Source organism: Carassius gibelio, chromosome B5 (assembly GCF_023724105.1).
Source record: "Carassius gibelio isolate Cgi1373 ecotype wild population from Czech Republic chromosome B5, carGib1.2-hapl.c, whole genome shotgun sequence".
Classification (NCBI taxonomy): domain Eukaryota; kingdom Metazoa; phylum Chordata; class Actinopteri; order Cypriniformes; family Cyprinidae; genus Carassius; species Carassius gibelio.
In genome coordinates this window covers 8,369,766-8,393,843 of record NC_068400.1, presented here as the reverse complement: position 1 = coordinate 8,393,843, position 24,078 = coordinate 8,369,766, and the positions used below count along the sequence as shown (strand labels likewise).

The following is a 24,078-nucleotide window of genomic DNA, read 5'->3' as shown; positions in this document are numbered from 1 at the left end:
AAGACTTTAAGCAAATTCTGTTTCTTGCACAAGGACTTCAAGAACAGCTGTATAGTCTCCATTCACTTTCTTTCTTGCAGCATGTGTTTTGAGTGAGAAAAGGGTGAGTAGATGCTTCATGATTGGATGAACGACCCCTTTAAATGGATAAAAACAAAGTTCAGAATTGACTGAGGAAGATTTGGTCTTAGATCAGCATTTCTCTTTTGTCAGTATCGAGCTCTGAGCGGCTGTTTGTGTGAGCAGCTGTGCATTGTGCTGTGCTCTAGATTCCACTCCTTATTGCTAAAATGTGACCAACATTAAAGTTCCAAACATTACAGTGTTAGAGGGGAAAGAGAAAGTGTGCAAAAGGGCATGAAAGAGTGTGTAGGCCTGGAAGCAGGAATCCCTTTATTTTGACCAGAGGATAAAGTAACGAGTCCCTTTTCAGGTATTGATCTTTATTGATTTTACAACAAAACAATCATTTTTGAAAGCAACCACAAAACTACTCATTAGGGTAAATTTTGTGAAATTGAGATTTATACATCTGAAAGCTATGAAGCTATAGATAAATAAGCTTACCATTGATGTATGGCTTGTTAAGATAGGGGGAAAAAATGGCTGAGATACAACTATTGGAAAATCTGGAATGTGAAAAAAATAAAATAAATTCTAAATATTGAGAAAATCGCCTTTAATATTTTTATATATTCACCGTAGGATATTTACAAAATATATTCATGGAACATGTTCTTCACTTAATATTCTTATTATTTTTGGCATGAAAGTAAAATTTATGAATTTGACCCATATAATGTATTGTTGGATATTGCTACAGATATACCCGTTCTACTAACTGTTTTTTTTTTGGTCAAGGGTCACATTATTGCTGCTTTCATTACAAAATACTTTACTGACAATATTAGAGCAGGTCACTTATCGTTGCAGGCATGTTGAATTCAGATGACCAAACAAATAAGGCTTGCTTTGTCTCATGAAAATTATGTAATTTACAGCAAGTTATTTTATTAAAAATGAAGTAAAAATGTCAGGTTCATACAACTCTCCTTATATCATAATTGGGAAAAAGCCTAATTGAAATGAAAGTTTTAAATAGTTTGTCATAATCTGTTATGTCTTAAATTTAACAAAACTGCTTGGTAGTATTTTAAAAACCTTAGTCCCCAGAATTAAAATAATGTTATGCAATAACAAAGTCAACGGGCCTTTTTGATGAAAATGACAAAAACATTAATTAAGAATTAATTCAACATGAATTAAGTTAGGTTATTATAACCTAATTAGAATTAATCAGTTTAAGTAACAACTTGGGATTTAGTTTAAAAAAAAATATAATAATAATAAAATAAGATTAGGGCTCTGAACTGGTTCAAGAAACGAAAATAACTTCTGGTGTTTATCATGTTTGTAAACATTTTTCTTTACCAGCATTTTAGCACATTATTTCTGAATGTAGCCTAATAATAAAGTGTGACATGAGCCTATATGTGACTTTTTTTTTTTTCTTCTCTCTCAAAACGCAATTTTATGAGTAGCATTTTTTTTTTAAATGCAGCAAACATTTTTAAACATCTTTTAAAAAATACTTTAATGTCTTTTAAAGTGTAAACAGATTTTTTAATTATTTAGTAGCCTATAATTTTGCCAAAACCTAGAAAAGATGATTCTGTATTGGCTGTGACTAAGCGCAGTGAGCTAAGAGCTCTTACTGTTGTTTATTATTATTATTATTAATAATAAAGGCAAAGAAAGAGTTTCAAAAATAATGTTATAAACCAGTATGTTTTTCTAGGCAAACTGGTTTCAGAACGATAATAATACAGAGGAACGCAGGAAAAATATTGATTTTGCTCAGAGTGAACCGATTTTTGTTGTTGTTATTTTTTTCGTTTTCAAGCCCTGCAATTGATATGTCATGAGTCCAAATACATATTTTTATAGAGAGAGGGATACCAATATTGATAATACTAGGTTCTACACTGGATACTTAATATTTTTCTACATACATAAGCAGACTAATAAACATATGGCACAATCTGCTGTATGTAATCTCATTTCAGTGTATGAGTCAAGAGTGTGAAACTTTAGATGTACTATTGGCTGACAGAGACGCCCAGTCACCTGCTGCGGTTGCATAAGCCAGTAATATGTGTGTAATGTAGACTATGAATGTAATGCAGGCTGTGTCACAGTGGCAGAATGTGTGTTTGTGTTGTCTGTGCTAAAGGGTGTAGCTCTGTTCCTGTAACCTGATTGTAATGCAAATCTTTGAGTGCTGGATATGTGTTCAGAACAATATCCAGAAATCTCAGTCTCTACACGATTCACATACTAATTTTACTTGAGTGTTTTCCTCCACTCTTTGTTTTTGTAAACATATTGTCACCTAGAGTACAGTATCAACAAATTTGTATTCCAACTTGTACATAAAGCTGGAGATACACACACAAAAACCCTCGGGGTGCATTGCTGACTAGCCCATACTGTCCCTTCATACCAAGATGCTGATGCCTGAAATACACTGGAATGTGTTTACAATGGCTAACATGCATATGCAGTTATACTAACCCAACAGAGAACAAGTGTGGGTAAAAATGTTCTATGGTGCACATTACAGTATATTAACCGTATTAAAATTTGTTATTAATGTAATTTGGTCTGATTTTTAAAATTTCGTCCGAGGGTTAATTTATTTATTTTTTTTTGGCAGGGTTGCCTTGGCAAAATGAGCATTTTAGGGGCTAAATATCATGTTATTGGCATTGGGGTTGCTTCAAACCGCAGACATGAAAAACAACCGCTGACTTGGCAACAGTGCTTCAGGTTGGGCGGGAGTTACTACACAGAGCTGTAGTCTACACAAAATCGCTTTCAAAATTGACAAAGAATCACCTGTGATTTTAATTCGATTTTGTGTATGAATGAATTACAGCTCTGTGTAGTAAATGCCAACCAGTGTTGCCAAGTCTGTGTTTTTAATGTCTGTGGGTAGAAGCGACGATACCAATAACGTGATATTTAGCCCCTAAAATGTGAATTTTACCAAGGAAACCCTGCCAAAAAACATATATTTTAATCCCGGGAAGCAATTTTTATCAGCGAACCTCCTGTAAATGCGATTGAGCTAGTTTTGGACTTGTTTTGAGAGAGAACTGGCCAGGATTTGTTGTGAAAACCTGGCAACCCTGATCTGAACGCATGTGCTGGAGATATACTACTAATTACAGGAGCGTCTTTACCAGTGTTGAGTACTCGAGACTCGGACTCGGTATTGACTCGGACTCGAACATATTAGGAATCGGACTTATGCCCGAGTCCACTCGAGTCCCAATCAAAATATTTCATGATTATTACTGTATGTTAATGTTTATTTACATTGATGTATGAATGACACATCCAATGACTGGTGATTTTCTTTTAACGTGAGACGTTAGGCCAGCCACACACTGGATGCGTGGCGCATGCATCTCAGCTGCGTGGCGTGTCTGTTTTTAATTCGGCTCCCATGTTAACAGGTTAGATCTTGCAGACTGCCTGCGTGAGACGCGCGGAAAACCCGTGCATGCTTGAAATAGAACCGACGCCTATTTTTCACGCGACACGTGTGCTGGAAGCGTTTCCAGGCAAAATATACTAGGAAAATATGTTTATATGTTATTTTGTACACAAATACATATTAATTCATGACATTTTGATATTTGAAAGTCTATAGGTTGACATAAATTTAGATATAAATGTAATTTAAAAAATAAATTAATAATGATCGATTTTCAAATATTGCACCTGTCAAACATACTCTATTTTGCCGTCAATACTGTTGACAGTGTCCTATCAGTAGGTGTTTTTTGAAAAAAAAAAGAAAAAAAAAAGTTGATATTGTTGTCATGAAGACAAGAGCCTGGTTTTTTGGCGGCCTCCCTCTATGTCACCTACAACCGCAGCAGCGCGCCAAGCGCCGCGTGCAGGCACGGTTCTGGTGTGTAAAGACACAAAAAACGCGAAGCAGCCACCATGTTTCTGGCACGCAGCAGAGACCCCACGCATCCAGTGTGTCAACGGCCTTAAGTTACCCTCCTGCCATCCGCCTGTAGTGATCCCGCTTTCCAGAAAGCCACATTGCTACATTATTTCTCTCAACTGTGTTATTTTTACAAAGTAGGACAAAATGGTCACAGAAAAAAAAACAAATATTGTTTAATTAAATTATATAATGAATACAGACACAGACTGACCGTCGTAACACTAAACATCTCCCTCTCAAAAAAAATATGTCTGACAGAATGCATTGAACTTATATGGCATTTGATCCAGCTTTCTTCCCCTGGCACATACACACTTTTGGATGAAATTTTCCTGGACAGTCAGTCGGCTCTTGTGTGTATGCCCTCCGTAACTAAAAAAAACTTCGACTAGTGTGTATTTTACCCTGCATTAAAACGCACCATCCAGGGAAATTAGCATTAGATTATCCGTTGCTGTTACAGAAAGTGATAAAATGGTAACTGTTGTCAGTCCCCGCTTCCTCTACACCAGTAGAGAGAGTTTTTAGTTGGGGTGGATTGATCATGAGACCACATCGTGCTCGGTTGGGTAGCAGGATGGTCTCCTCACTTATTTTTTTGAAAAGTAATTATGCCCATCTGTAATCTTCACAACATCTAAAGTGCACATAATACAAGACATTGTAAGGATATTAGCAGTCATTAGTTGAGCTTCAAGGTTAAAAGTTATGTAAAAGCTGTTACAGTTGAACATTTACAGGTATAGTGGTACAGTAATGTTACTTGTACTAAAAGTGTTATGTAGAATTAAAATATAGAGTCGTACAGTAATATTATGTGTACTAGAAAGGTTATATGGATGTGTATAGTGGTACAACGATGTTATGTGAAAATGAGCACTTAATAATGACAAGTAACACTTCATAATACTAATAAAATTACCTTTACACCACATACTATGTGGCCCTTTTAACCTTTATTGTTTCCACCAAACATTTGACATACTCTTGAAGATTTCTTTAGGTCTTGTCTCAGACCCAATCTCTCTGGTCTCAGTCTTGACTCGGACTCGACCCTTTCTGAACTCGGTCTTGACTCGGACTCGACCCTTTCTGAACTCGGTCTTGACTCGGACTCGACCCTCTCTGGACTCGATCTGGACTCGGACTCGAATGAGCTGGTCTCGACTACAACACTGACGCATGAAAACGCATTAGATTTTTTTTTGCACAACCCTACCATTCAGACCCATTGTCACCGCTTTATAAAATGAAGAATCATGCACTTTGTATTTTGCATCAAGTTCAAATACTTATGGTGTGTCAAAGTCATCAACTATCTGCTGATTTCAAACTATTAGCATAAAAACTGTTTGGCTGGGAGCTTCATGAAATATGTTTCCATAGCTGAGCAGCTGCATTCAAGCCTTGTATCAGCAAGTACAATGGCAAGCATTGGATGGAGTGGAGGAAAGCACCCCAACCACTGGACGCTGGAGCAGTAGTAACCTGTTCTGTGGAGAGATGAGTTAAAGAGGGTGGAGGAGGTATAGAGGTATGGGATATTCTTCATAGGTCAGGCTAGGGCTCATACATCCAGTGGAGAAAAATCGAATTGCTTCAGCTAAACAAGATGTTGTGGACAATGCTATGCTTTTAAATTTGTGGGGACAGTGTGGGAAACGCTGTTTTCTGTTCCAGCATGAATGTGACCAGGGCACAAAGTAAGGCCCATAAGAGGTTAACCGATTTATCCATTTTGCCTAATTATTGGCACAGATAATTGACTGCCGGGACTATCTGCAAAAAAATCCATCCTAAGAGCTCTTTGGCTTGCGATCGTTGGAGCAGCTGAGAAGAGTCCACTTTCATTATACAGTGTGAGAGTGGCCTCTAGAGATGGAAAACGCTGACACCAACCCTCTACAGACACCTTGGCAATTGAATCACCATTGGCTAGTAATTTTTTTTTGTTTACTCTCCAGACTGTTAAATATATATGTGTGTGTGTGTTTGTAAAATGTAAATGTTTTTTTTAAATATCTGAGATAATATTTAACTCTCTCTCTGCGTGTGTTTGTGAGACTGTGACGAGTGGGGCGGGGCCGAGAGATGTGGGAACGAGCGAGGCCGGTAGAGTGATTGGGAAATGAATGACACATGCGCCCCACCGCCGGTCTCGAGTCCCACAGAGGAGATGGAAGGATATAAAACTGGAGCGACGACGGTGAAGGACGAGAGAGGACCAGGCCTGGGTCTTATTTTATGTTTTGGTTTTTATTTATGCGCACCAGTCGTCGATGAGGGGCTGGTGCGCTGTTTTGTGTTTATTTGGAATTATTAAAGTTTCATTTTGATTGTGCGCCGGTTCCCGCCTCCTTCTTGCCGATGATTAGGAAGTTGAATTTATTACAGTGGTGCCGAAACCCGGGAGAAGGAGGGACGTGCTGCTGAAGATCCCTCGCCGCTGTGGTGAATCCGCGGTGCCATCGAGCTGGCGAGGAGTGTGCCGCCATGGACGCTCGAGGCGGTGGGCTGGAGCGAGTTGCCGGGGACGGGCGAGCTCGCTGCCGGCCGCCCATGATGTGGAGGGGCGGTTGCCGTCCGTGAGGGAGCGGAGGAGTCGGCGCCGTTTCGCAAGGGGGCCGGAGCCTGCTGCCATCCGCCAGAACGGGGAGGAGCAGGGAATGGGGGCTCCTGCCGGCTTTCACAAAACCGGAGGAGCCGTCGCCGTCCACTGGGCGGCGGAGGAGTGTCGTGCCGTCCGCCGAGGGCCGTCCAGTGCCACAGCCAGGCACCGTGGAGGAGATCACCCAGCTGGTGGGGGGGCCGAGCATCAGTGCGTCTGGGAACCGGAATTTTTTTTTTCTCTCTCCCCTCTCTCGTCTCTGTCGCTCCTCCTTCCATCTCCTTTTCTCTTGCCTCGTCTGTCCTACCCCCCGGTTCCCGCAGGTCCCCGTGAGCGGTCCCCCCCCGGAGGGAACGGGGGGGGGGGGGAGTAGCGCAGTCTCGGGAGTACCCCCCGGCCTGCGAGGGGCGATGGGGGTATGTGACGAGTGGGGCGGGGCCGAGAGATGTGGGAACGAGCGAGGCCGGTAGAGTGATTGGGAAATGAACGACACCTGCGACCCACTACCGGTCTCGAGTCCCACAGAGGGGATGGAAGGATATAAAACTGAAGCGACGACTGTGAAGGACGAGAGAGGACCAGGCCTTGGTCTTATTTTATGTTTTGGTTTTTATTTATGCGCACCAGTCGTCCGTGAGGGGCTGGTGCGCTGTTTTGTTTATTTGGAATTATTAAAGTTTCATTTTGATTGTGCGCCGGCTCCCGCCTCCTTCTTGCCGATGATTAGGAAGTTGAATTCATTACAGAGACAAAGCGACGTTGAGTCGTGTGCCTTCACACTAGAGTTTACGGTGCGTCAAATACTGGTGCTTTGCACATCAATTCAGATGTACTGAAAAACAGCACAGATCGCTTGACGGGGAGCGAAAATATATGTGCTAAATAGGGCTGTGCTATTAATCGAAATAAAATCGCGATTTAAGTGTGCGCGATTTCTAAATTGCTTTATATCACGATTTTCTGCAGGCCCGACCTCCTGCAGTATGTTATCTGAACCAATCAGGATGCAGCGGACCTAAGTGGAGCGCGAGAACAGAGCAGACTGGGCATATGCCTAACTCCAGGTTCACACACTCTGTCTGTGATGTGTAGCCTTTTTTTTCGAGCCCATGCTAACGGATCTGAACGTTAACACTGCATGCGGTAAAAGATGAGAACAGAAAAGTTTATAAATAGAAAGGTGCGAAAAGATTTAATATCTTGTGCATGAGCACAGAGAGAGTTGTGAGTGCACAGGACACCGGTTGAGTGAGAGGAGACACATTGTAAAGCAGCGTGTATCTGAGCTTTATACAGTCCATGATCTGAGCACGTGCGTCTGGTTTTGTTAACAGTGCAAAGGAAATCTGCGTGTGAGCGGATAGATTCGCGCTCGTGCATTATTTCAATGTGCTTTCGTGTTACAATAATGCGCACTCGTTGCTAGATGCACTGCTGTGCTTTTGCTCTCACCTTTGTTATTGGTAATGTCCTCTATCGGCCGACCTCTAAAAGACATGGTTGAATGAGTTTGGTGTCTGTTCTGATGAAGTAACAGACTTATTTACATCTTCAGTGGCCTTGGGGTGAGAACATTTTAATTATATTTATATATATTTTTTCAGTTCTTGTATGCAGTTTTGTTTGTTAGAGCATTGCATATCAAATTCTATTTAAATATCGGATATAGCAGAGTCTCATCATAAAATTCACCCCAAAATAATTGGCTTAAAAGACATTTCATTGTTCAGAAAATGCTGTATTATCCTTCTGGCTATACTGACACCATTCAGTTGAGAACAATAAACTTCAACTGACTTGAGCTGAATAGTGACATTATTGTACTCTTTATAGTTGTTTCATAACTGATGGACTTTGCAACATCTGCTATTTTCCTGTTTATTACTGTGAAGCTGCTTTGAAATAATTGATATTATATAAAGTGCTATATAAATAAATGCATGCATATATCTCTCTCTCACACACACACACACACACACAGTGAGTTCAGTTGTATTAATTAGTCTGTCTGTAGGCAGTATAAAATTTCCTAATTTCACTGGTTAGCAGTGTGTTGACTGGGCTGATGTGATGGTACAATAACAGTAGCATATGTGAATGCTCTATGTGGTGGAATTGGAAGAATAAGCATTGTTTTCTTCAGTTGTTGGCTTGTTTCATATGTTTTGTTGTAGCTGTTGTAATGCCACACAGCAGTAATTATCATCTTTTATAGTAGCAGTGGGTGTTCCATGTTTTTGTTGTAGTTTAAGTGATTATATTGTCCTGAGGTAGTTCCCATCGTGTGCATCTTAGAGATTTCTGTTGGGCTGACAAGTGTACATGGCTCATTGGCTGCTGGCCAGACTCTCATCCACACGCAGAAGACACCTTGTTGTAAACTGGTCTGGAATGAGTAAAGACATATGGCATGCAGGGAAATCGGGAAATAATGTGAGAATGCAGAGGGTTTCCATTCTGTGATGATGATAAAAATAGACAGTTTAAAGACTTTAATATTTTAAATAATCGCACTTTTAATTCCACTCACATATTGGCATATTCGATCAAAAAATTATGAAGAGATGACTATGTATTAAACGGAACAACTAAATTTTTTTTTTAATTACTATTATAGTATTTGTCAATGTGTTTAAAGCTTTTATTTGAATATTTTAAGTTCTCGTTTTAATTGTAATTTTTTTTAATCATCATTATTAAATGCTTGAATTTTTCCAGTTTTATTGATTTTAGTTCTTTAGGCCCCGTACACACGGAGACGGAGCTTACCCTCGTCTCAAGAAATATCCGCGTCCACACGAAACCGCATAATGATGTAGTATACATGCCAGACCAGTATGTGGCGCTGTAATTCTGCCACAGAGATACACTAAAAACAGAGAAGAAGACTTGGACTATGCTCATAAACCTTGCGCGTGGTACACAAACAAACATGGAACAATACATTTATTAATCAGTGTTAATGTTAGTTAATAAAAAGACAATCGTTCAGTGTTTGTTCATGGTTTTTGTTGCTGTTACGTGACGTAGAGGTGTCTAGGTGACTAGGGGGGAGACGTCATCGTTTCAGGAAATATACGGATTAGCCGTCCAGACGAAAACGCAAAGACGGCGTTTTCGAATTTATCCACTCTGGGACCCGATTTAAAAAAATAGCGGTTTCACCTTATGAAAACGGCGGATCCGTGTGGACGAAACGCCTATCCGTTAAAAAATTTGTGCGTATTCACAGAAACGCGTCTCCGTGTGGACAGGGACTTAATTCACTCAAAAATTTAAATTCTGTAATTGAATTACTCACCCTCAGGTCGTTCCAAACCCAGACCTGAGAACATTGTAGTTGTACTGCTGTGTACAGAGGGTCAGAGAGCTCTCAGATTCAAACAAAAATATCTTAAATTGAGTTCTGAAGATGAACGAAGGTCTTTCGGGTTTGGAATGACATGAGGGTGAGTAATTAATGACAGCATTTTCATTTTGGGGGTGGGTAAACTAACCCTTTAACGAACATTTTATTTGAGTTATTTCTATTTCAGTTACTAAAATGGCTTTTAATAATTTTAGTGTTAGTTGACAGTAACAAAACTCTTATAATGAGAAACATTTTATACTGTATAAAAGTAAAGCTGTATAAATGTGTCATGCCTTTGTGTGACTATTCAGCGGCGGAAAAAGACTTGACAAGAATTCATACGCTGCCAAGCTTTCACTACTAGTGACTATCCTTTTTTTCCAGGCCAAAAACAAAACAAAAACATTTCAAACTTTAAGATTGACTTATGTATTTAGTCTGAATACTTGGCTACGTTTGAATGGCCTTTGGTGGAAATAAATGCATTTTGTAGCCAGATAGTTACATCATCTAACAGCATGAGCTAATCATGCCAACCAGCAATGCTTTAACCCTTTAATCCATAGTGTAGGAAGGTTTGTGTAGGCCTAAACAACATTTGTTCATTCATTTTCTTTTTTTTTTTAAAGTAGAAAAATTAGAAAATGGCTCCTTTTAGTTTTTTTTCCTTAAATGTTTGTTTTTCGTTCAGCGGTAGAAAAGTGACGTGCCAGAAGGATGCTCAATGAGGTCAAGATGCACTAAAGCAGTGCATTCTGTTACACAAATAAAAATATACATTTTACCATACGGCTATAGGCCTAATTGACAGAGTATTAAATAATTTCACATTGATGGATGAAATCAATCTAGGGCTGGGTGATATGTCAAAAATATATTATCTATAATCGCCTTAAAAAAAAAAAAAAAAAAAGTAAAAAATGACATGACATACAGCCAAGTATGGTGACCCATACTCAGAATTCGTGATCTGCATTTAACCCATCCAAAGTGCACACACACACCATGAACACACACCCGGAGCAGTGGGCAGAAATATATGCTGCGGCGCCCAGGGAGCAGTTGGGGGTTCGGTGCCTTGCTTCAAGGGCACCATAATCGAGGTATTGAGGGTGGAGAGAGCGCTATACATTCACTTAGGCCACGACTTCCCCATAACACAATATCTGATAATATCGTCTACCTAAGCCCCACCCCCAACACCTCCTGCCGCCACCGAGACAACATTGCCGACATACACCTTAAACCACACACCTTGTTCAGTTTGCTCTTAATTCTTGCAACAAAGTGTGGTTTTACTTTTCTTAGTTTGTGCTTAAATTAACAGAAAATATTAGCTTTGCTGTTATTTTGGTGTTCCAATTTACTTTATTCTTATCAAATGTGTGTTTGAAATGAATTTTGTTTAGGAATAATATTAGAACCCAATTTTAAGTTCATCTTGGTGAAGTTGGACATTCAGGCTGTGATTGTAAGAATTATAAATGCATGTTGATGTCATATAATATTGTCTTCTTGAATAAAATATGCCTATTTTCCTGATGTTTCTCTTTCGTTTTGGCATTATCGCCAGTGTAGACACATTTCATGATGGTAAGTTTAATTATATTCCCTGATTATAACAATTGCAGCATTGTTTTCAAACTTGTAGTTAGGGCTGTCGCGATAGTCGATAAATCAATTAATCGCACGATAAAAATGAGCTCGATAATATTTTTTCTATTTTTATTTCAATAATGGAGCATGTCATGATGTGATGTGGGGTTAGTCTGGAGCGCAGTCTCTAGTCTGCTATTACTCAGCATGAGACATTCATGAATACGGTTTAAATTTTGGACATTGTTTCACTTGTCTTTCAGGTGCTGAGTAGGTTAACCAGTAGTCATCATGGCGTCTTCCTCTGTGAAGGTGGCGGTGCGTGTGCGGCCTTTCAACAGCCGAGAGATAAACCGAGGAGCTAAGTGTGTGATTCAGATGCAGGACAAGAGCACATGTGAGTGCGACACACACACACACACACACAGTGATGTTTTCTTTAATTTTATATCTTCTTTTTTCTGTCTACGCTGTGTGTAGATACACTGCCTTATCTTTGTTTTCAGAAAGAACATTCCTTTTATGTGAACAGATGAATTCCAGACATTTCTCTGTAGTCTGTGGAGATGGTTGAAGTTTGGAGTCAAAGTTATACAGAGTTTTGGTAACTCTAAAGTAAACATGCATCAGCCTCTTTGAAATGATCTTTTTGCTCCATAAGTAGAACTGCGCAAACTTTGTTACGACAAGTCTGCCAAATTATCATATTTCCACAGGATTTGTACAGTCATTATTCACAGAATTTCCTATTACCTGCCCTTTCCACAGAGCTTGGCACATGTGCTCCTGCGTTAAAATATTTAGGAACACATTAAGACAAAATTAAGGGTGGAGTGGAAATGTATCAAATAATGTATTTTTTTTTAATTATTATTAAAGGGATACCAGCAGACATTTACAAGCAAAATGATTTGTATGTTTGATGATATGTAAATGAATGCTTCAAACTGTGTATAATAATTATGTAAATATTTATAGTCCTACTTTAAACTGTGTATATGTACACATGTGCACACACAGTTTAAAGTAGGCCTATACATTTTAAAAGTAAAATCTCTAGACTAAATAATACATATTCAGTAATAATGATTTCCTAGTCTTTCCTTCCTGTGATGGCCTAGGCAGAGGCTACCAAGGTTTATGGTAAATTAAAATGCTAGATACAGTCAATAATAAAACAAAAATGTAATTAAATGCTTTATGCATAATGAATCAAATGAATTAATTACATCCAAAATAAAATATTTTATGTACATAATGTGTGTAAACTGTGTATGTTTTGTATGTATATATAAATACACACACATGCATGCATATATTTGCAAAAAATATGTTTATATATATATTAATATAATTATATACATGTAAATATTTTCTAAATATATACTGTATGTGTATTTATATATACACATAATAAATATACACTGTACACACACATTATGTACACAAAAACATTTATTTTGGATGTGATCAATCACAATTAATCTTTGACGAGCACCAATTATAAACAAACCTGAAATACAGTGGGACTAATTTTGAAAAATATATCCTGCTCATTGAAAAATTTGAGGGAGATAAATGATGGACTCTGACAACCATTTACAACCTCAGAATGCAAACATCATAAAGTAAACATTATCATAAGTAAATCAAAAGCAGTCTATCAGCATAAATGCATGATACTTTTGATTGCAGTCTGATCAGAAGGCACAGCCTGTAGAACATAAAATAGTGCTGTTTCTAATTTTAGCACTCACATTTATTCAATGAGTATAGTATTTGTAGCACTTTTCAACACCTTCTACGTTATTTAAATCTATGCCACGCTCCATTGCATGCTAGTCGAGCATGATTTAATTTGTACAATCAACTCCTAATATCTAAAGATCCTGGAGAAATGGAGTTCTCATGATATGTCCCTTTTAAAACTCGTTCCACATTTTTAGTAGTTACTCCTCATTAAACTTTTCCATGGTAGTATCCAAAAATACTTGTCCCCACCCACACGTTGAAAGGGGGAATTTCTGAGAGTTTGGAACCACAGTCCTAAACCACTGTAAAATCCTGTTGTTTGCAGTACTGGCTGCCAGACCTCACATTCTCGTCTTCCTCTATGAAGCATTTCCACCCCACTCTCTCTTCAACTGCAAACTGCAGCTCCGCCACTGTTTTTGCCTCGCCCTTCTCTCTCTCTCTCACTATCTCTCTCTCACACACACACACACTCACTCTCTCTCTCTCTCTCTCTCTCTCTCTCTCTCACTCACACGCTCTATATCTAAAGAATCTGCCGGGCTGGCAGTCTGTTTGCTTTGACCCCCCTCCAACACAAACACTGAGCTGTTTGAGCTCAAGGTAGCAGTGCTCATTGTTACCCAGCAGTGCTTTATTCTGCTGGGGCCTTCTCCACTCTTTGGCTTCGTTTTAATGACCCTACTCACTGGAGTATTACTTTTAAACCAAATATATCTAAAATCAATTACACCAAACTGAATTAACAGTTTTGCTCCCTTTATAAACTTTAACATAAAGGTCTATATCCTTTCTTACTAAAAAAAAGCTTAATCACAGCCAATCAGAACATGCAGTGCTTTCAAAATAATGGTGTGAGAAAATGATTATTCATCAATGAATTATGATTTTGATTCTCATGAATTGGAATGGGTTGTAATTTTTTTCTTTTTGTTTTGTTTTTTTATAACCACAACTGTGTCACTATTGCATGTATATGTGTGATAGAAACAGCCATGCTCTTCTCACTGCCATCTATCTATATATCTATCTATCTATGGGCTGTGATTTAGCATTTTCATTTGGTGCAAATAATTATGTTAAACATGTTAAAATGATTAACCCATTTAACGCATGCACCCTGTCCCGACCTGTACTTCATCTTACTGTACATTGCATGCAGTTGCTGTTGAACATGATGCGGAAACAACTGTCTGACTGCATGATGCATCTTGAGACTTTTAAAATGTGGTTATATGCTTCTGAAATTTAAGATTCAGTGCTCATGTATGGGGTTTTGTCTTATATTATATCTTAATAGTTTAGCAGTATCGCATGAGCAAGACTGCCCCCCCCCCCCCCAATGTTTGAACAAGTGCAAATTGCTATTTTATACACCAGGTCAATAAACAATAAGTTAATATTGTATTACATCGTAGAAGCAATATCAGTATTATCCGTTTTTGATTAATTTTGAAAACCATTATATAGAATTTTATTTTTAATTTTTGGGAGCAAATAGAAATGCCGAAACATACTTTAAGGATTTCTTTCTTATAAAATCCTAATTTGCCCTTCCACAAATTAAGGGTCTTCAAAAGGTCTTAAAATGGAACAGAGGTGCGTTCACACTTGGTTAATTTGCCTTGTCTGAACCAGGGTTGGATTGGCCCCACCCCGCCCCAACTAGACTGCATTCATAATTATTGTATTTGGCTCAGTACCATGGTTCATTCGAGTCATCAAGCCAGTAACTGTTTAGCCCATTGCTTAGTAACGACAGCACAGGAAAAGGTAAAATGCTCTTTTATATTTATGTATTTGAACCGTTTTTTTTTTCTAAAGCTTCAGTACATTACAGCACTTACATCTGTCTTATGAATGTTCTGTAGTCTAACAAACACAAAAGGCAGCAGGAATGAGATTTACAGCTCTCTGCAGTGCGTCAGGAAAGGGAGTGAAACACACACACATTTTTATTAAATACATCATTAACTGCAATCTTTGGAACAGAAATTAAGATATTTTTTATTAAAACTTAGAGCTCTCACACCCTGTATATGTATATACAATCAGGGATTCAACTGTAATTTTACAACACTACGAGAATATTTTTGTGCACAAAGAAAACTAAAATAGTGATTCAACAATTCTTCTCCTTCTCATGATACTCTCAACAATGGTGACATGCCGCTGCAGACGGGATGAAGAGGAGAAGAATTGTTTAATAAAATTGTAGATTTTTGTCACAAAAAGGATTCTCGTAGCTTCGTAAAATTATAGTTGAACCCTTGATGTTACATGGACGATTTTACCGATGTCCTTGCTACATTCCTGGACCTGGGAACATTTCAGATATATTTTCTATTCAAGGTCTGAGAGCTCTCGGATTTCATCAAAAATATCTTAATTTGTGTTCCGAAGATGAACTGAGGTCTAACAGGTTTGGATTGACATGAGGGTGAGTAATTAATGGCAGAATTTTCATTTTGGGGTGAACTATCCCTTAAAACGGACTCTGGTTACGGTTTGCGGGTGTGCATCCGAGTTTGCATTATCCAAAGCAAACTTTGATGTCAGTTGAACCCAGGTGTGCACCAAAAGTGCTAGTGAGAAAGCACCCTTAAATTCATAAAAACCTTTTTGAATTTTTTTTTTGAGTCTGTTGTCTGATATTTGCTTGTTTAAGTCATACTCAAATGCTCAATTCATTTAGATCAATTTCTCTTAAAACATGAGTTCTTCTCAAGTTATATTGCTTCTCAAGTAAATGTATCATGATTTAAGAATCTTTATATATTTGCACTGGAAAAAAAACAGAAGTACTGACGAAGAACATCACTGTGTTTTCATTGTGGGCAGGGTTTGGCAGGCATATTGTGTCAAAGGTTGTTCTGAAACTACTGAAAGAAATGTGAATGGAGGCGAAGTGCTGTGGCCCTGCAGTATTTGCCGAGCTGGGATGTTTCCAAGCTCATTGTGATGGCTAGACAGGACTGTGTTGACATTACTTGGGAAATACTATGTCCTAAGAACAATTTCCATTGCTCATTGAAAATTTTACTCACTTTTAAGAAGCAGTGACCGCTTACTAGTAATATATAATACATGTATTTCTGTTCTTGGATGCTGATTGGTCACTGCAACATTCCAGACATGATAAATTTCAATATGAGACACCTGCATCCCTGTGCAGCATGCATATTAAGGATGTGCAAAAAAAAACTTATAAATGGACTTGGTCTGTGGGTTGAACCATTAGTTAAATAGTCTGTTCAGGAGACCTGTATAATTAGTTTGTATAATTCGATGCACATTTCTTTTGAAAGTATGGATGCTAAAAACAGCCTGTACATTTATTTTGCTATGCACTTTTCGCAATTTAAATTGTTTCAATGCAACTTTAGTGGAAGTCATACTGTTTAGTCTATAATGATTTACCATTTGACAATATGGTAAATATTTGGACAATATTTATAGTTCTTTCTAGCATATAAACACCTGAAAATCCAAATTTATTATAGGATTTATATAATAAGGCATTCAAGACTGTGCTTTATTGTGAATATACTGTAGTCATGGCTATAAGGGTTGCAGGAACTTTACTGTTGTCCCTTTTCATGCGCTCGTGTCTCTTTAGTTATTTTACATCTACATAATATTTCAGAGAGTGAAGTATATTTTAGTATAGTATACCCCCCCCCATTTTCTTATTAAAATGATTGTGATGTTATTATAAGGGATACATTTAATCTATTTACTTGTTGAATTAAAATGACTGTGACCAATAGTGTGTGTGAAGTTAAGTTGCTGGATTTTGTCTGTTTTACAGGTATTATTAATCCTAAACAACCCAAGGAAGCACCCAAGAACTTCACTTTTGACTATTCATACTGGTCGCACAGCTCAGTAAGTTTCTTTCACTGAATACATCACATCCTCCCCAAAAAAATAGCTTTGTCTCAATTTCCAATATAAATAGTTCGGGAGAGAGTGTGAGAGGACGAAGCTGCTGCAACATTTTCAAATGTATGAACCTGTCAATAATTACAAATATTTGTATACCGCTTTTAAATCAGCTTTACAGAAAGGTATACTACAACAGATATTCATGTACCATGAGGTATTTAAAGTCCTTAATTTATCAAAAACTTTATTGAAAGTAATGCCACAATGCATTTGTCTTGTGCTGCCAGTGAGTATGACGAAGCTGACTCTGGCACAAAAAACAGTAACTTTTAGATGTTTTGTATGCAACTGCAAAGAGTATGCAACAGAATATAATCAAGGTGTAAATTTGTTGCCATTTACCAATAATAACACCAATCTTATTCAGATATTCCTCTGAATACAGAAAACACCCTCAGACTATTTTTCAATGTGTATTTGCAGGAGGAAGACCCATCCTTTGCATCCCAGAGGAAGGTGTATCAGGACATCGGCGAAGAGATGCTGCTTCATGCTTTCGAGGGCTATAATGTGTGTATTTTTGCTTATGGGCAGACTGGAGCAGGGAAGTCATACACAATGATGGGAAAACAGGATCCTGGTCAGCAAGGCATCATGCCACAAGTACGTTTGTGCAGACGACATGAACGAAAGCTTCCAGTAACATGTATTTTTTTTCTGTTCTCCATTGAGATACTATTAATTGTGCTAAAATACTGTAGGTTTCAGACACCAAGGTTTTGCCGCACTGTAAATTAAATATTGATTGGAGTCAAAATTCAGTTGATAATTGAGACAAAAGATTTGTATTTAATGGAAGCATCCTTGGTTTAACAAAAAACATAGTCAGGTCCATTTATGAAGGAGTAATGCGTAATTCTTCAAAGGTACTAAAATAATTTTAAATATTTAAAACAAATTCTGTACTTGTGTTGAAATTGAACTCCCTTAGTGATCACTCATACATCTCTCTCATTGTGCATCATTTAATGTTTTTCCCCATAGATGTGTGAGGATTTGTTCAGACAGACGGCAGACAACACTGACCCTGACCTGTCCTTCTCTGTAGAGGTATGTTTGTGTGCATCTGAGTCATTGTGTGTGTCCATTTACATACAGTGTTAAAATAACTGTCAGAATTGTTTTGGGATTTCATTAATGCATGGCCTCATAAAGCATGTGAGTTCACATTAAACGGCAAATAAACAATTTCTGGATATAATTTTTTGTTTGTTTCTTTAGGTTTCATATATGGAGATTTACTGTGAGCGAGTTCGGGACTTGTTGAACCCAAAAAGCAGAGGGGCCTTGAGGGTCAGAGAGCACCCTATAATGGGCCCTTATGTAGAAGACCTCTCCAAAATGGCGGTTACCAACTACAGTGATATTGCAGATCTCATGGACACTGGCAACAAAGCCAGGTATTATTATACACACAAACAGGACTATGGTTCAAGTTAAAATACTGTTTGTCTGTTAAACAAATGAGCAATTAATCAGATTATATACATGCATATATGTTTTGAACAGTGGAAGAAACAAATGAATCAAAACAAAGATTTAAATAAGTGCTACTCATTGTGTACAGAACAGTTTAAAAATATACATGTAATAAAAGTCCAGATAAAAATATAAAACGCAGCACAGATAATGAAGAAAAGGAAAGAAATAAAACACTAGCTAAGGCAAAAACTTTGAAATAACCAAGTGGATCTGTTAATTTTGACCTATAATCATGTTGACAGGTTATTGACTAACTAACTAGCTTAGTGAGATTCTCTTTAAACACTTGCTCCAGTAAGACGGCAATTGACTTTATTTGCACTTGGATGCATTTTAAAGTCCATAGATGGATGATTTTGAACTTCTGTTCTTGTTAAAGTATGCATGACAGTGTTTAGTTGTGTAATGTGCATTCTTTATGAAGTATTTGACAACATTTATTTGTTTTTTGTGTGTTCTCTATAACTTTAAGGACGGTTGCTGCTACTAATATGAATGAGACCAGCAGTCGCTCGCATGCTGTCTTCACCATCCTCTTCACACAGCGTCGACATGATAACATGACCAGCCTGGACACTGAGAAGGTGTGTGGCGGACATTCGAAAACTATATATATATATATATATATATTTTTTTTTTTTTTTTGCGTTTTTTTTTTTTTTTTTTACTGAGTCTGTTTTCTTGTCTTTGGTTCAGGTGAGCAAGATCAGCCTGGTTGATCTGGCAGGAAGTGAGAGAGCAGACTCATCTGGAGCCAAAGGCATGAGGTTGAAGGTCTGTCAGATGTCATTAGTTCTGAATGAAAGGAATATTTTACACAAAAACAAAATACTGTCATCATTTAAACGCCCTCATAATTGTTGTGAAACCATTTTTCTGAAGGATGTTCATGCTGCTGTTTTTCAAACAGGAAATGCACACTTAAAGGGATAGTTCACCCAAAAATGAAAATGTGATGTTTATCTGCTTACCCCACATTAGTGATGTATGGGTCGTCTCATACCCCGCGGGTAATCCTAGGGTGGGGCGGGTCATTGAAAACAAAATAAAAAAATCCATGTATGTTGCGTGCAATTCCATATAGCCTTTATTAAATATTTTGAATATATATTTTCATATTTTATTACGTTTTTTGATAAGGTTACAATACGAAGGTCTACGTATCTGAAAGAAGAAAGTCACATTTAGACTTGTGTCGGTATTCGGTAATGCGATATATTGCGGTGATTAATATGCACGATATTGTTATCTTGGGGACTTCTAAATACTGTGAATAAGTATACATTACAAATGATTCAGAATTTGGAATGCATTTTAAGAATAGTATTCCCATCAGCTGCTTAAAATGCACAACATCGCTGTATGCTGCTTGAAAGAGCAATGATGTGAACAAGCTCGTATGACAAGCACATGGAGGAACACGTGAGACATGCTGAATGAAAACACATTCACTCTCTGACAGCAGATGGCGCTAAAAGGCAGCCCTTACCCTTTAAACACACTAAAAATGGCAGCTGTTACTTTCTAAACCATATTTAAATAATCTTAAATAACCATTCAGATTTGTGTTTTCCCTATGGTGTTTATTACAGAGCCAACTACTGAAATATTTACACTTAATAGGCTATTTATCTTCAAACTTTTTTTTTTTAATCTGGACTACAAATGCCCTAGATATTGTTTTAAAGTGTTTTTATCTTTTATTGTTCATTCACACTTTACATTTATGGCTTCATTAGTTAACATTAACTGCCAATGAAAAAAATATTCTGAACATTCATTAATCTTAGGTATTCCAATATTTAACAACACAATGTTAAAATTGAAAGTTGCAGCTGTGTTATTTAATGAGCTAACATGAACTAAGACTTTTTTTTGACTATTTTTTTTACAAAGATTAATAACTTCTATAGTAAATGTAGCTATTGCTCATTGTTTAGCTGTGCATTTATTGAATGAGCACTATGCGATGTCCGAAATGATTACACTATATTTTATGTAAAATCATTTTCTATTTTTAAACTCTTAGATTCATTTTAAGTAAATTTTTATATGATTTCATTTTCAAGTTCTTAAATTGCTTGTTTTATTTGTATGATTAGTTTTCTTAATTACTTTTTTTACTTTTATTTTGAATTACCATTGTGTACGAAATGTGCTATATAAATAAACTTGCCTTGCCTTGAATGTTAATGCATTAACTAAGGTTAACTAATGAGGTCTTATTGTAACGTGATACCTATTGGTTTTTATAGTTCTTTTACACTTTAATGTCTATAACATTTAACTTTTTTATATATTTTTCTGTATTACTTCATTGTATTAAATGTTTAGTTATTTTTTTATAAGAAAAAAAGTTATTTAACTTGCTATACAGTATTATGACCACTTTTTTTAAAACTAAATTTCAATACCGTGATAATACCATATACCGTGATAAAAGCATTATCAATTAACCGCAACAGGAAAATTTGATACCGGCATATCCCTTGTCACATATACCTAGGATGCCTTGAGGGTGAGTAATTTATGGGCTAATTTTCATTTTTTATTTTAATTTTTTAGGAGGGAGCCAATATTAATAAGTCTCTGACAACACTGGGTAAAGTCATCTCCGCATTGGCAGACATGGTGAGAACTTTTATTTAGTTTTCTGTAGTTTTTCGGACTCTCCTTTGTTTCTTACTGCTGCTTCAGTTCATTTCTTCACCTCATTTCTCAACTGTGTCTTTTGTCTCTTCATTGTCCTGTAGTGTTTTGTCTCAAATGTCGAGTTCTTTGTGAAGAGTAACAATTTGTTTCCCCTCCACAGCATGGCTCAAAGAAGAGACGCTCTGATTTCATTCCCTACAGGGATTCTGTCCTCACATGGCTATTGAGAGAAAATCTAGGTATGTCTTGCTGTCGAAAGGCCTATTCACAGACTTGAAACCATACATTCCAACACATCTGCTCACCACAGGGAGGAAAATTAGTCTGACAAGAGAGCATTTTTCATTTAGAGAGACTTTTTTCACTGAAATAAATTCATTGACCAATAAGATGCTTTTTGTGTCACGTGTTGTTCGATTCTGTCAACGCGTCAGGAATGTCCCTTTAGAGGATCTGTTTTGTCTAGTATCTAAAACCAGTTCGGTCTGATACCCAAAACCAGTCAACAAGAAGTTTCTTTGATCCACAACTAGTCATTTAAGTAACTCTTCTATCATCCCAAGAGGGAGAAATTGTGTTTCGACAGTACATCTGGAGATGGAGACACTCTTGCTTTCTAACAAACACAACCAAGCAACATAAGATTGAACGGTAACAGAAAAAAAATCTAAAATGAAATGAGTACATTTTGTGATGCATATTTTTCATGTGGGGTTCCAGTAACATACAAAGGTGCAGATATCAGCTGTGTGTATTCTGAAAGTTTTAGATAAAAAAAAAAAAAACATAATAAAAATATTTAAAAAAAATCAGTGTCAAGGAAATTCACATTTAAAAAAAAAAAATGTAATTTTAAATTAATATTATCTTCATTTACACTCACCCTCATGTCATTTTAAACCCATAAGTCTTTTTTTTATCTTTGAAATAAATGAAGATAAATTCAGTGTAACCTGAAAGATTTTTGTCCTTCCATTTGAAAGTCCAAGCAACCTAAGTGTCACGTGACACTGAAGACTGGTGTAACGACACTGAAAATTCAGCCTTGATCACAGGAATAAATTCATTTTAATAATAATTTTTTAAAAGTTGTTACGTGTTATCATAAATAATAAAAATCTTCATAAATGCAGCCTTTGTGAGTATAAGATACTTACTTCATTTACCGTATTTTCCGGACTATAAGTCACACTTTTTTTCATAGTTTGGTTTATCAAAATTTATTTGAAATGAACCAAGAGAAATGAACCAATAGAAAACCGTACCGAGAGGGCGGCTGTAGACGGTAATGCTTTCTCTTTGTTCTTGGGTCTAAATAAATGCGACTTATAGTCCAATGCGACTTGTTTTTTCCTCATCATGACGTATTTTTGGACTGATGCGACTTATACTCAGGTGCGACTTATAGTCCGAAATATACGGTAACTTAAAAGATGCAAACAAATCTTTAATTCAGCTGTTGTTACTGCTCCACACAGATTTTAAATCAGTGTTTGTGTTTAAAGGTGGAAACTCTCGCACGGCCATGATCGCTGCTCTGAGCCCAGCAGATATTAATTATGAAGAAACACTCAGTACTCTCAGGTAAAAACACACACGAGCGAACCATTGTTCTTTTCTACAATTCTTTGTCCTATATGCACTGTATAACCGGCATGTGTCCTGCTGTAGGTATGCAGACAGAGCTAAGCAGATAAAGTGTAATGCTGTCATTAATGAGGATCCAAACGCACGTCTCGTCAGGGAGCTGAAAGAGGAGGTCAACAGACTCAAAGAGCTCCTCCTGTCTCAGGGACTCAGCAACCTCATCACTGCCTCAGGTAAATATACAGATACACATGCAAACCCTCCTAACATTAACAGTTAGGTCTCATTAACCCAAAAAAATAAAATAAAATAAAGGTCTTAAACCCATTTTTAGAGCCTTTGAAATTTTCTAATAGACATTCATTTTCAGTAATCCGCTCCGCTCACATACTCTGCTCGGCGCGGGGAAGGGTTGAGCCCATTCGGAACTATAGGAGCCCTGAGTTGGGCTTCGGCAGATGTTTAAAAGAAAATCGATGTAAACCACACATTTCAGTTAATCGATAAAATCAATTTATCACCCAGCCCTAATAGCTAGGCTATTTTAGTTCCCCTCACTCCACAACAAATTATTTCAATTAACAGTATTTAGAAAATAATAAGAATTAAAAACAGGCCTTTCAGAAGCAATAGCAATATAAACGAAAAGCCAAAACAAATTAATTTAGGCTAAAATGAAACCGAAACCAGCGTGTCTCTCAGTTGACACAAATTAAAAATTTTCTGTATTCATTATGTATTTGAATGCCAAATTATTATTTATGTACTTCACTTTCCAGTATCCAATATGTTTTGCATAAGATTATGGGGGTAATAAAACAGTGATTTAAACTATGCAGTGTTTTTTTCCAAATGTTTGACTGACTGAATTTTATTATGATAATGAACAGGCTGCGGTAGCAAAGTTTAACTGTGTGCATGCATGCAGCGCTGCACAATCACTTGAGTTTTTCCTTCTAACAGTGAAAGCAATTACTCATTTTAGTCATAAAGATAATCAGAATTGTAAACTGTTTGCCTTTATTTTTCTACATTCACAAAAAAAACTAATCTTTGTGTGTAAAATAAGCCTAA

At 37.1% G+C, this 24,078-nt stretch overlaps 1 protein-coding gene across 4 annotated transcripts in view; it reads left to right on the top strand.

Annotated features, from left to right (window-relative positions):
- LOC127957618 (kinesin-like protein KIF1C) overlaps nucleotides 1–24,078 on the top strand; it is a gene marked incomplete at its 3' end in the record, with an annotated part of 41,371 nt that overhangs the window by 3,281 nt on the left and 14,012 nt on the right. For all 4 annotated transcript variants that reach the window (XM_052556240.1, XM_052556241.1, XM_052556239.1 and 1 more), the window contains 11 exon segments: nucleotides 11,847–11,980; nucleotides 17,147–17,223; nucleotides 17,707–17,886; nucleotides 18,268–18,333; nucleotides 18,505–18,683; nucleotides 19,238–19,349; nucleotides 19,462–19,539; nucleotides 21,331–21,396; nucleotides 21,578–21,656; nucleotides 22,923–23,001; nucleotides 23,089–23,237. In XM_052556240.1, coding sequence (XP_052412200.1) covers nucleotides 11,875–11,980; nucleotides 17,147–17,223; nucleotides 17,707–17,886; nucleotides 18,268–18,333; nucleotides 18,505–18,683; nucleotides 19,238–19,349; nucleotides 19,462–19,539; nucleotides 21,331–21,396; nucleotides 21,578–21,656; nucleotides 22,923–23,001; nucleotides 23,089–23,237 — 1,171 coding nt within the window.